This window comes from Camellia sinensis, chromosome 4 (genome assembly GCF_055761805.1).
Source record: "Camellia sinensis isolate YWXY chromosome 4, ASM5576180v1, whole genome shotgun sequence".
Lineage (NCBI taxonomy): Eukaryota > Viridiplantae > Streptophyta > Magnoliopsida > Ericales > Theaceae > Camellia > Camellia sinensis.
This window is the reverse complement of record NC_138964.1, coordinates 45,041,660-45,055,724: the sequence shown is the minus strand read 5'-3', so window position 1 is coordinate 45,055,724 and position 14,065 is coordinate 45,041,660. Positions and strand designations below refer to the sequence as shown.

Sequence of the window (14,065 nt, the reverse complement as noted above, 5' to 3'; positions counted from 1 at the left end):
AAATTGTTTTGAAAAAATTACAAATTAAACAAGTTTTTTAAAAAAAAATTCCCAAAATCACTCTACAAAGCCAAACCAAACATAACATAACCATTTTTGGATTTATTTTTTTAAAAATATTAAAAAATGTTTTAAAAAAAATATTTTTTATTTTAAATATATAATTTTTATTTAAATGTTTTATTTTATTTTGTAAACATTTTAATTTTTTTAATTTTAATATGTTAAATTCAAAACACAATTTCACACTCAAATAGTAACTAAACACATAACTTAAAACTTAATTCAAAAATTATTTTCATATCTCATAACCAAACACATAATTATTTTCAAAACTCTACACTCAAATCATAACTAAATACAGAACAAAAAAATTAAAATATTTAAAAACATATTTTTAAAATAAAATAAAATATCTAAAATAAAAAAATAAATTTTCTAATATTTAAAAAATACATTTAACATAAGTTTGTATTTTTTTAAGCTTGTGTTTAATTATGAGTTTTGAAAATAATTTTTGAATTGAGTTTTGAATTGTATATTTGGTTAAGACTTTGAGTTTTGAAAAGACTTTTGAAAATTTTTAATTAAAATTGTGATTCTGAAAGAGAACCAAACATGTTTCTAAATTATTATTTTTTTCGGAACATGTTTTTACTCAAAACTCAATTCAAAAGTTATTTTCAAAACTCATAACCAAACATAAACTTAAAACTTAATTCAAAACTTTTTTTCATAACTCAAAACCAAACTTTTTTCAAAACTTTATTTTAAAAGAAAAAAAAATTATTTTATTTTTTAAAATTATTTTTAGAATCATGATTTAAGTGTAGAGTCGTATTTTGAGTTATGAGTTTTGAAAAGAAAATAACTAATTGGTTATAAGTTTTGAAATTTTTCGAATTTATTTTTTTGAGGTAAATATTTTATATTTTAAATATTTGTTTATTTATTTTAATGTACATTATATGTCGTACATTTATGTGTTATATATTTTAATTTTTTAAATATTAAAAAAAATAAAAAATTATTTTTTATTTTAAATATATAATTTTTATTATAAATATTTTATTTCATAAATATATTTTTATATATATTTTCTTTATTATGTGTTTGGTTACGATTTGAGTATAACGTTTTGAAGTTAGTGTGCAATGTCGAATTATGTGTTTGGTTATAAGGTTTGAAAATAATTTTTTAATGAAGTTTTGAATTATATGTTTGGTTAGGATATGAGTGTGAAATTGTGTTTTGAGTTTAAAATATTAAAATTATACAAAATAAAAAATATATAAAATTAAAATATTTAAATAAAAATTTTATATTTAAAATAAAAAAATAAAATTTTCTTAAACATTTTTTAATATTTTAAAAAAATAAATCCAAAAATAATGTTCCAAACGCGATTTGTTTCTTCCAAACCTATCCTCCAATCCAAAAACATTTTTTAATATTTCGAAAGTAAGCGTAATAAGGTCAGTTACTATAGAAAGGAAAATACTTCGTGGCTCAAATAGTGGCTCGAATACCCAAAATGACGTCATTTTGGGTATTCTTTTTTTTTTTTTTTTGTGCTTTTCTTTCGAACACAGAGGGAAGTGAAGGGAAGAGAAGAGAAGAGAAGGGAGAGAAAGAGAAGATAAGAGGAAGAGAGAAGAGGCGATGGCGGTGATGCCGGTGATGCCGGTGGCAACTTAAAGGTAGGACTGGTTTCATTTGCTCCCTTGCCTACTCTGGATCGAGAGAGGGCAGTCGCTCTTCCTTCTGCTAAGCCCAATCGAGTGAGTTGTTGTTGATAAGATGTTGATGAAATTGTTGATAAGATGTTGATACAAACCCACCGATTTCTCAGTTTTTTGGGTTTTTTTTTTTTTTTCTTCTTCTTCTTCTAAGTAGATCTAGATCTGAATGAAAAATATATATATATATATTTGTTGATATTTATGAAAATGTTGTTGTTGTTATTGATGTTGATGAAGATGCTTTGAAACTCTGTTTCGATCTCTCTGTTTTCTCTTCTTCTTCTTTTTTTTCTAAGTAGATCTGGATCTGAATGACAAAAAAATAAAAATAAAAATTGTTGATGTTGATAAAGATGTTGCTGTTGATGTTGATAAAGATGAAGATGCTCTGAAACTCTATTTTCTCTTATTCTTCTTCTTTTTTTTTTTTTTCCCCCTAAGTAGATCAGGATTAGAAAAAAAATACCAAAGTAAGAGAAAGAAACTGATCTTCATTGTTTCATCAGTTTCTTTAATCAGTTTCATCAGTTTTCATGTTGATCAGAAACGAGGGTGATCATAAAAAAATGTTGTACATCAAAATCAGTTTGATTAGAACATCTTTGATCAGAAAAATCAGTTTTCATCAAAAAAATTATCAATGAAATGTTGATGAAACTGATTTGTTGTACATCAAAATACTGATTAACAATGAACATCAAAATACTGATTTGTTGTATATCAAAAATGTTTCAGTTCTTTGATCAGTTTCATCAGTTTTCTTCTTCTTCTTCTTCAGCTTTCTTCTTCAGTTCTTTATAACGTGTGCAGTTCTTCAGCTCTCTTCTTCGGCTCTTAAGTTCAGGAAAAAAAAGAAAAAGACACCAAAACGACGTCGTTTTGGTGTCGAGCCACAGTCAAGCCACAGACTTTCAAGCTACGAATCGGAACTGCTATAGAAAATGTAATACCGTTTGTTCCAATTTGACAGCAAGGGAGAATCTAGAGAATATCAGGTAAAGTAGGGGAGGTTATTGTAATTATTAAAATTACAAAAAAGGTCATTGTATTTGTCAAAAATCTCAAGGGAAGTCAGTGTAATTTACCCTTTATTTATTTGTTTTTATCAAAAATGATTGACACACGTAATTTATGACACATAAAAATCATTCTTAATGATAGGTAATAAGTATTAGATTCAGGCCTAGTTTAGAAAAAATGTTCTTTTAATAATTTTTTGATTTTTTTATGAAAAGATATACAAAAAAGTACAAAAAAATAATGTGCTAATTTATAATGTATTTTTGGACTTTTTAACTAAATTGAAGGTTACCAAACAGAGGCCTGTTATGACATTATCATTTTGAAATTATGATCCAATCTATTATATAAATTATTAATAATTAAAACTTTTAAAATTATGTCAATTAATATATCAATTGATGCATATAATAATATTCATTAAATTTTGATTTGTTAGATATTTTATCGTGTGGTGTTTAATTTTAATGTTGCATCACTAAAGTCATTTAAAGATGATAAATTAGAAGAATGTAACATTGTTATTTTTTTATTATTACGTATTTTGTGGGCTATTGTGAGCCTAATCTGAGCTCATCTCGATATCATTCAAATCATTCAATGGGTAAAACTTATTAAGTATATTATTTTTTAAAAAAATTACGTTAATTAAATATTGATAGATATTTTATTATATCATATTTATGTCAATAATAAATATAATTTTTGAAATAAATTGTAATAAAAATGTGATCTAATTAAGTAATTATTAATATAAAATTATCATGATTATTTACAAAAATAATATACCCAACAAATTAATATATTTAATAATTTAAATTATAGAGATGAGTCAAGATTAAGGCCAAAAACGGGCCAGCACTACTCTCTAGTCCAACTACGGATTGGAGCGAGGCAAATCATTTTTGTTTTCTAATTAAAATGTTATCAACATGTTATAAATTTTATTAAAAATTTAAATAAATATTTTATATAAGTTGCATATTGCGAGTGTCACATACCACAGAGGATATTTGATAAAAATTTTAATAAAAATTTTAGTAAATTTTTTTGAGAGGTTTGGCATTACTAAAAAGCTATGGATTCGTCAAGATCAATGGCTGTGATCTAATTGGCCCGGCCCATTGTTTTATCTTCAGTTGACGAATCGCGATGATGACAGAGAATGGAAGAGTCCGTGAATGAGTGAGAAAGAGAGAGCGAGGAGAGAGAAATACAGTAGTAGTGTGTGGGAAGAATGGATAAGGTCTGAATTTACTGTTAACCCTCTCACAAGAAGTTCGTAGAAACGCCATGGCTGGGTTCACCAGCACCTTCCCTTTCAAACCACTCCTCTCCTCCTCCGCACCCAAACCCTCTCTACTTTCTCTCTCCTCATTCGATTCCAAGCTCTTTGGTCTCCGCATATCTAACCCTGACTTCTTCAATTCCACCTCCCATTTCTCCGCCCTCCGCTGCTCCATCTCCGCCCGCTACGGCGGCGCAAGCGGAGGAGGCTCCTCTCGGTCGGGTTCCGGTGATTATAGGCGGTCGAAGCAAAGCAACTCCGACGATGATCAAGCTCTCGATATGTCCACCGTAAGGTAGTGTGAGATTCAATTTATTAATTCAAATACTTGAGGGTTAATTGCATTTTTATAGCCTAAATTATTCCTATGTTTTTAATTTTGGTTCATGTGATTCAACTGGAGAGATTATACAAATTCAATAATTGTTGAAGCCTAATTTAATGACAAAAACGTTATTTTAGAATTTAAACAATTTAAATCATACCCCCCCCCCAAAAAAAAAAAATTGTATGATTTAAATTGGTCAAATTTTAAAATATTTTATTTTATTTTATTTTATCTGTTAAGTTAGCTTAAACGTTTATTGATTTGGATAATGGTCTCTAATTAGATTACATGAACAAAAATTAAAAATTTTTGAGGACTAAATAGGCGAAATTAATGTAGGAATGAAATAGAAAAAATGAGAATATTTGAATGGATAAAAGTGAAATTAACACAATATTTAAATGAATTTATTAAGAACTTGAAATTGCAATTGAGGGGTTTGTCAATGTGGTGATTTGAAATAGGTCGGATACTGTGAGACTAATTGATGCACAGCAGAATATGGTTAGTAGTAATCTTTTTTTATTCTATATTTTTTTTTTAAATTTAAAAATAATTATTTTGGCTATGTGACCGATTTCTAATTGGTCCTTTTATGTTTGTGAGGGGTTTTTGTTGCAATTGTAGGTGGGAGTGGTGTCTAAAAATGAGGCTGTTCAAATGGCTCTAGATGCTGAACTTGACCTGGTTTGTCCTTTTCTCTCTGGTGAAAAGAAAGTTTGACCCTTATATAAGATTTATACTATTACTTGATATTCTTGATTAATTATTATCTTTTGAGGAACCAACTTTGTTCTATTGTGCATATTTGATTATTCTACCTATATTTGTATCGCCTGATAGATTCCCTCAAATCTGCTGTTTATTTTTGAAATTGCTCTTGTAACATTAGTTATTAGTTAAAAAAATAATCATGAACAAGTACATGTACATCTATTGAATAAGAATTTTTAATGATAAATTATCTATAATGATAATGTATGTTAAATAATTGTAAAATCACTGATGAAAAATGATTAATTTGATATAATGCATCTTTTATGTTATCATAAATTAGAAGAGATGTTTGTAGAAAGGATTTATAGTCAAATTTCTTATATAGATATACATATATAAGAAATAAATAACAATTTTTTTTTCTTGTATAGATATACATATATAAGAAATAAATAAGATTTTTTTTGGTAGGATCGGGATCGTAGTGCGATGCTACACGATTTTATGACTAGGATCGTAGTCACTTTAGGATCCTACTAAATTTAAGATCCTAGTGCGATCCGAATCGTTTAGCCCAACTAGTGTCGTAGAATGATCCTACGATCCGGATCGAGATTCTAATAACCATGTGAAGAACCTGTTTACATCATCTGATAAGATCATTTTCTAAAATACTGAGGTTGTGGAAGAATCTTATGGCTTGGGCTTTTTGGATTCTCTCAATTCAGGGTGGTAGTCTTCTTCTTTTTTTTTTTTTTCCTTTTAAATATATTGCCAAAAACATTGTTATTCCAATTTCTAGCGTAGGCTTCAAGAAAATTATCAGGAATATCATTCCAGTTTTTTCTAACTTAATTATTTTGGTCAGGATGGATAAACCAAGAAGCTTGAAGTCTGAAGGATTTATTGACAAAATAATTAGGAATCATACTTGAGGTATACACCAAACTGGGTCAGTCATATGAATAAACTTGTGGAATATGAAGTAACATTGCATCAGGGAACAACACTTTGCAAGCCATAATGATCAGCGTGTCAAGCCGTTCTGTGGTAGTGACAAACCTGTTTCTCCCATTTGTCCATATGAACTTAGGTCCTATAAATCCAAGATCCATCAGATTACACTTATCCAAATTTCTGTTGAATTCCATTTGTCTATTGTGGAGGAAAGTGTTTCCGTGGCCTCTTCTTTTTGCTTGATTTTTGAAATCCCGAATTGTAAAGGAGCGCCCTCCACCCCCCAAAGTTAAACATCCTAGTTTTCAAAATTTTGTCAAGTAACAATAAAGTGGCTAGAGTAATGGCTAAATTCAAAAAAAGTAAGAGAGACTTCATGTGGAGTCCATAGGATCTAGATTCCACCTAATCTTCTCTCAGGGTCCACATATTGAGAGTAAGTTAAGCCAAACTAATTAAAGAAAGTAGCCAAACAGAGGAACTCTTGGTTTGCAAAGCATCAGTAATTGTGGCATGTGGTCTTTTATGTTGTGGCCCTTCTAAACTTGTCGTTACCTACTCCTTGACAATTCCATGTTAGGATGCACGTTGATGAAGAATGTTAGCTTCTTGCTATGGGGGTTTCAATACCCTAGTTCATTATTTTTCTCACTTCCATTTGATTCGTTATGTCCGTTGTTGTTGCTGCCAAGTGGACACTGTGGTATGGGTTTCTTTCGACAAGTGATGCTCTACTAAAAACTGTATTTGCTTGATCTTCCAAGCTATACATTAGAAATTTGGACTCTGTTTCTCACTGAGTTGCTTCTTAGGTAGGCTTGGTTTAGCCATATCTCTTCCATCTTCCACTGGTTTGTGAACTTTATATGGTAGATTGGAGATATCCCTCGTTAGATCATCCGATTTGTGGTTAAGAGAACTTGGAGAGTGCGAGGGCTTAAGCTGCTTCTTTCTCCTTGTATGTTCTGAGAATGATCAAAGGGTGTCACTAGATGGGGATTCAAAAGCATCATGACACGAGTTAGATGGGGAGTCTCTGATCTGGAAGGCCAATATTAGCCCTTCGATCAAGATCTGAATGCCCCACTTCATTATTGATTGTGGCTGGGTATAACTTGACTAATAATAGGTGTCAGTGGTTCCTGTAAAGAGAACAAGTGTTTTTCTAGCTGGAGAGTAATAGCTCCTATTATATTTTATACTTGCCTCATCTGATCTCAGATTTTTAGCATGGGCCTTATCAACAAGGATGTTTATTTAGGCCTTTCTCTCTCTTGCAATTTCTTGGCCCTCCGCAGAATGAAGAGCCCTGAATTGGTTGCATTGATCTTTAAAAGTTGACACATTAGGTTTGGGCTTCCGATGCTTCCTAGTAACCAGCTTACATGGGCCAATTTTTTTCTCCTCTTGGGCTTTTGGAGGTCCATTGTTATGTGTTTTCCGTTCATTTTGCCCATGTTAGTTACAATGGCCAGAGAACTAGCCGTTTCCAGGATCTTCTTTGTCATGTATTCTCCATTTTTTCTGACACAAAATTGCAGAGATCTCTTTTGTGGCCTACTCAACCACAATAGTCGCAGATTTATGTTATCTACTTTATACCATATTGATATCGTTGGTTGCCCATTCAAATTTTGAAACTAGAGGTTTACAAAGATCCGTCACAACTCAGATCGTAGCATATTTAACCCTAGTTGCCGTAGCAATATTCAAATAAATTTGACCCCTTAGCAGCATTCTTTAAGCACTTTCTGATAATCATCTCTCATATCAAATTTGAGAAAGAAACCATGATCTAAATCGATGGCTTAGAAATTACACTGTAAGCCCTACAAGTTCTTAACTCCAGAGATAATAACCTGATGAGGCAGTCTTTCCAGGGTTTACGAATTTTTCAATTCAATCTGGCTGTAGGTAGATCTTAGGGATTTTTGAGTCAGAGTTGTCCATGCCATCCTCTTTCAAGATATTCGTTAGGCAAATCTTCTCCAATTTGTCCTTGTCATCCTCTTCTGTATCAAGATGTTCATTAGGCAAATCTTCTCCAATTTCTTCATCTTCATCTAATTAGCAGTCGGGTTTCTTTGAATGATTTGCCTTTTAGGTTTTCCTCTTTTGTTAGGTTTTCCCCTTTTCTGACATCTGTGGTCGTTAGTTCTTCCTTAACTTCATCTCTGCTAAGATGCTGAGCATTTTTTACTTCCATCCGGTCAGGCTGAGGATCTCCTTCACCGTTTTTTGATTTTCTTAGTGCTCCACCCAAGGTGATACTCTTCTTTGACTTTGGTAATTTCGCTATCAGTAGCCGTTGTCTTAGAGCTCATTTTCCCCAATCAATGGTTTTGTCAAACGTTTAACTATTCTGTATTTTTTATTTTTTTATTTTGTGCAGTTGTGGAAAGTGTTTGCCTTTTGAGCTTATCATGTGGCATTGTGCTGGAGTGTATTTGATTATATTTCTATTGTTACTAATGCAGGTAATCTTATCGCCAGATGCAGATCCACCAGTTGTCAGGATAATGGATTACAAGTACAACATGCACTCACAAACATTCTTCTGCTTTCTTTTTTTAATGGTGGATGCACTTTGATGCTTCGATAAAATCCTGCTCTGAGATCACGTTGATATTAATTTCTTGATGGATACATATTACATTCTACTAATATGGGGCTAATCTTCAGAAAATTTCATGGTGCATATTTTATGAAGATTTATGTGATCTTCACATTATTATTGCAATTGACTAATTTACTTTAGGCTACTATTTTGGACAATTGCTTATAGTTAAGGGCATTGAAAAACAAACATTAAATTTATGACTTGGGGGTGAGACAATGGTTTGAAAATATAGATGTCGAAGTTGATGTTCTATACCTTACCTATATTTTGTATGTTGCTTATCTGTCTTGTGAATGGTTAGACTTGATGCGTATTGCTATCTAATTTTACTTCCCTTGCAGTAAATATAGATATGAACTGCAAAAGAAGAAAAGGGAACAACAGAAGAAAAGTATTGGTGAATGTCTCCTCTGTTTGTAGTTTGCTGTTTTTCTCTTATTTATGCATTAATGATCAGTTATGAGGAAAGATACTAATAAAATTATGCACCTGAATGATAGCCAACAGGGTGGATTTGAAGGAGCTCAAGATGGGGTAATTAACTTGGCCTTTGAATCTCGCTTTCACTTATAATCTTCCTATGAAAATTTGCATATTGTTTTCCATTGCCTTCTTGTCTTCTAATTTCCCAATGACTTCATCTCCTTTGTAATTCGTGGATGTGCCTTTGAATGTTGAAATGCACATAGAACATGGGAAGTGTAGTTTCAATTAAAAAAGTGTCAAATTTAGCAAAACAATCTGATATACTACTGATTGGTATTCGAACTTGCCCAACCTGAAACTTGGGATATTAACATCTTGCTACATTTGGGAATGAGCAATTGTTCTTACTGTTCTTTCTTATTTTTGACTGAAATAAATGGTGGAAATTGGATTTTAATGAATGACATATTCTGTTTTACCAATTAAAGGTGTAAATAGGGAAAATGTAGGCCAACTTTGTGATGTGGTCAGCGTGGATGTTGAATTGTCAATATGTAGCTGTTAAACCTGATCATCCATTGTACTTACACATCATAAGATCGATCACAGTTAGGACCAGCCATGAAATACCCAGTTGGAGGGGAAATATACACCTCAACCTTGTGTCTTTTGTGCACTTGTTTTTATTTATACTTTATTTGTGTTGGTAATCTACCCTTTTATTGGGATGTTTCATATCTATTGTGTTGAATCGCTTGACTTCTGAACTCATGGGGTAATGTTCAAGTGTATTGTTGACCAGTTGAATTTTATATAAAATATTTTGGATTTACACATACATTCAATTCAATGTACAAAGTCATGTCAAGGATAGGAGGGTAGTATACACCTCTTTTTGGCAGATGATGTGGTTGTCTCTGTGAGATTTGAGTACTTCTATTAGATCTCAAAAAAGAAAAAGAAAACAAAGAAGAGAACTGTGTACCTCACTTCTACTATTGGGCTTATTTATTTATAATTTTTATGTTTCGGCAACCCACCCTTTTATTTGTTTTTTCTAATGTACTACATTGAATACTACACTTCTAATCGTAGAATTTGACATTTCACATAATATTTATTATCTATCATAGATTAGTTGAATTTTTATCAACTGTTTTGGATTCAACATAAATGCATTTAATGAAAGTCCCAGCAATGACTTGATTAGCTTGTAGTGAGTTGGGTTCCAGTTCTTTTGAGGATATGTAACAAATGTTTTTATTAGAATCTGTATATCATGGTTTGGTAAAAATCTTACATGCTTAAAACCCCTTTCTGCAATGTTGAACACTAAATGAGGTAAATGTTTATTTATTTATTTGTATATGGCTTTATATTTGTAAATTTAACATCTATTTTTTAAGCTTCTCTCCATTTTAATGCACATTTTTGTGGGTCTTTATACAACTCAAAATCTTGTTTTGATAAACAAGTATAGAACTTTTTGTTACTAAATGCATGTCTGTTTATTTTACTTGTTTCTATTGATTCTGTTGACAGTTACAACATCGATGTGCATGATTATACTGTGCGTTTGAAAGCTGCACGGAAGTTTCTGAATGATGGAGACAAGGTGGTTTTGAATTTTTTTTGTGGTGCCAGCATGTTCATACTGACACACTAATTTATGAATGATTATGCATTCATTTTACTATATTGATAGCTAGTCAATTCCTGCAGGTTAAGATTATAGTGAACTTGAAGGGCCGTGAAAATGAGTTCAGAAATAATGCTATTGAGCTTATTAGGCGTTTTCAGAATGATGTTGGGGAGGTACTTGTATCTATCTCATTGTTCAGAATCTTTCATACTTCTATCCTGGTGCCAACTTTTTTAGACATTCGACATAAGTTGTAAAAAATGAATATCGTACAGTGATAATGAATTTTTAATTGTTGGATAGAAGTGTATAGGAAAATTTATGATCTGAAGTTACTATTTAATTATTTAATGTTATAGTATTCATTGTGAATAATTAGTCAACAATATTTCTGTTCTATTGTACCTATGATTTAGGATCAACTGTGGTATCCTTCTTCCATTTTAGCCTTGGCGATTATGTTTACTTTAATGTTTCTAAAACCATAAGAAGGAGAAATCTGCTATATTTGCTATTAGTTCCTTCACTGAACTAGAAGTGCAAGTGCTTGTGCTGCTATATTTGTTGCTTTTGTTCTCAGCACTAGCTTATTCTGGACACAAGATGCTAGCTGATCAATTAAGGGCCGTGTTTGAATATTTCCATGTGCATGGAAATCGAACATGCTCCTGCCTTTCTTTGCAGAGTCAGATGCAAAAACTCACCATCTGGATGGAGACTCTACAAGAATTACTTTAATTCCTGTCCAATGATATTTTAATTATGCCCTATGAGAAATAGTATCAACTCATATTAGTGATTTCAACATGACATTGGTGTAGTTCTACATTATGTAAAGTGTTTTACCTTGCTCCCACGGTGTTCAATTTTATGGAATCCCAATAAGTGGTTCTACTGAGGTCCCATCCTATGATACACGGATACGGACACGGACACGGACACGACATAGATACGCGGACACTCAAATTTTCAAAAAATGGGAGACACGATACGCTAGGGACACGCTTAATATATATAATTTTATTTATTTATTATATGTAAAATTTAAAAATATATATTATTTATTTATTTACTTTAATATCAAATTTTATTTACAAATTATTTTTTTCATACAAATAAAAATAATTTATTTTATGTATGCTTAAGTTGAGCAAATAAGAATACTCAAAAAATAGAAAAAAAATAAAAAGAGGAAATAAAAAAAGAAGGTTTTTTTTTTTTTTTGGGTTAATATATATATATAAAATATATCAGGGACAGAGGGGAACAAAAAAAAGAATAGAACAGAGGAGAGGAGAGGAGAGAGAGAGAGACAATTGTGCAAAAAGAAGAGAGAGAATCGAAGAGGCAGAGTCAATGAGTTCGACACTAGCGAGAGACAAAGTCGAAAGAGAGAGAGAGAGAGAGAGAGAGAGAGAGAGAAACATAGACACGCGGATAGAGATGAACAGAAGAAGAAGAAAAACGAAAAAGAAAAGAAGAAGAATAATAGATTTGAAGAAACGAAGACAAATTCGAAGAACACACGGACTCACGGAGAGAGACGAACAAAAGAAGAAAAATGAAGAAAAAAGAAGAAAAGAAGAAGAATAATAGATTTGAAGAAACGAAGACAGATTTGAAGAACATACCTCGATTTAGGGCTTCAACAAGTTCTTTACCCTCTCTCTCTCTCTCTCTTTCTCTCTCCGTATTCAATTAGTTAGGGTTTTTATCTCTCTGTATTCAACGATTTAGGGTTTCTCTCTCTCCGTATTCAACGAGTTAGGGTTTCTCTCGTTGTGTCTCTAACGTGTCTCAAGCGTGTCCAGCTGGAAAAATTCATAAAAAAGGGGGACACGTTAGGTAGAGTGTCCGACACATGTCCGACACGTGTTGGGACACCCATACGCTGTCTTCAGAGAGGTGTCCGTGCTTCATAGGTCCCATCTCATTTGATTTTCTGGTTCATGGGAAAACCAGTACCAATTCGGTTTGAGAGGCTTTTTTTGCTTTATCTTTGTGCTGATTTGGTGTAATCTAGTTTGAATGATGTTTTCTAGGATTATTATATATATACTTTCTTGCATAAAAAAAAGTAAACATAGACAGGCTATCAGCTACCTTGTTATTGGGTTTCTTGAATAGCTTTACGAATTTAGTTCCTTTTTCAAGTCTTTGTACAACATATATGTAATTTGTCGGTTTCTCAAGCCTTAATTTGTTCAGTACTGCAATTTTTCAGCTTGCAACTGAGGAGAGCAAAAACTTCAGGGACAGGAACATATTTATAGTTTTGGCTCCTAATAAGGCTGTCGTACAGAAAGCTCAAGAACCACCAAAGAAAAAGGAAAAATCAGCAGTGAATGAGGTTTCGGCTGGTGTTTGAAGGCACTCAGAAGAGTTGTGATGGCTTTTGAAGGTAGATCAATCAAATCAGCATATAGACATAGTTTATATTCTTCTCCAAACCAGAGATCTCACAATCTTGTATAGCATGAGTGTAATATAATTTGTACAAGAATATCTGTGTTTGATCTTAATTACAAAAAACCAGCATTTTGAGCTCTAATTGTACTAACATCTGGTAGGAGCACCTAGTAATTGACATTCGTTTTATTATTCCCTTTATAAAATGAAATAGAATCCATGTAATCTGAGGTACTTTTTGTTTTTTATTTTTTAGTTGTTTATAATAAACTCTGGATTCTACATGAATAATGTTTGAAGTCCCCATTATTGTTGTTATTAATGCCTTTTTCTTTTCTTAACACAAAGTGATTGAACTGTTGGATTGATCTAGAGATAGACATGTAGAACTGCTTGATGTGCTTGTGCTTGTGCTTGCTTCTTGTTGGCCCCTTTCCTAATAGGTTAAGCTTTTGGGATTAGCGGTGCTCTAACATGGTATCAGTGCTTAGGTTAGTAGAGGTCTTGTGTTTAAGGTTCTCCGTTTGCATTTGCTTTCCGTTCCCTTTTTGTTTGGGTGATCGCATCTTTACGTGCAAGATGGGATTGCTCGTGAGGAAAGATTGTGAGCTTGGTATCCAATAATAAGCCTCTTGGAGAGCTTAATATCTATTATTGGGCCTTTTGCTTAACATAGGAAACGTTTGAGATTAGTGTTGTCTAATAATGCCATACATAACGTATGGTTGGGAGAAATCTTGGATTTAGGGCTCTTTTCTTTTGCATTTGTTCCAGGGTGCTAGACAACTTGATATCTATTGTTAGGCCCATTTCATATCAAAGTAAATGCGTGAGATTAATGATTGTCTAAAACCGTCACGTATAGCATATGATTGGTTTAGCTTTTGGATAATTTTATTCACACAACAAAATTAAC

General features: G+C 31.9%; 1 protein-coding gene across 1 annotated transcript; it reads left to right on the top strand.

Annotated features, from left to right (window-relative positions):
• Positions 1–3,732: 3,732 nt before the first annotated feature.
• LOC114276833 (translation initiation factor IF3-4, chloroplastic) lies at positions 3,733–13,455 on the top strand. Its single transcript, XM_028218670.2, has 9 exons — positions 3,733–4,345; positions 4,843–4,882; positions 5,006–5,065; positions 8,530–8,582; positions 9,014–9,069; positions 9,173–9,206; positions 10,641–10,713; positions 10,821–10,913; positions 12,965–13,455. The coding sequence occupies exons 1-9, from the start codon at positions 4,056–4,058 to the stop codon at positions 13,106–13,108; spliced, it is 843 nt and encodes a 280-aa protein (XP_028074471.2). The 5' UTR covers positions 3,733–4,055; the 3' UTR covers positions 13,109–13,455.
• Positions 13,456–14,065: the final 610 nt, after the last annotated feature.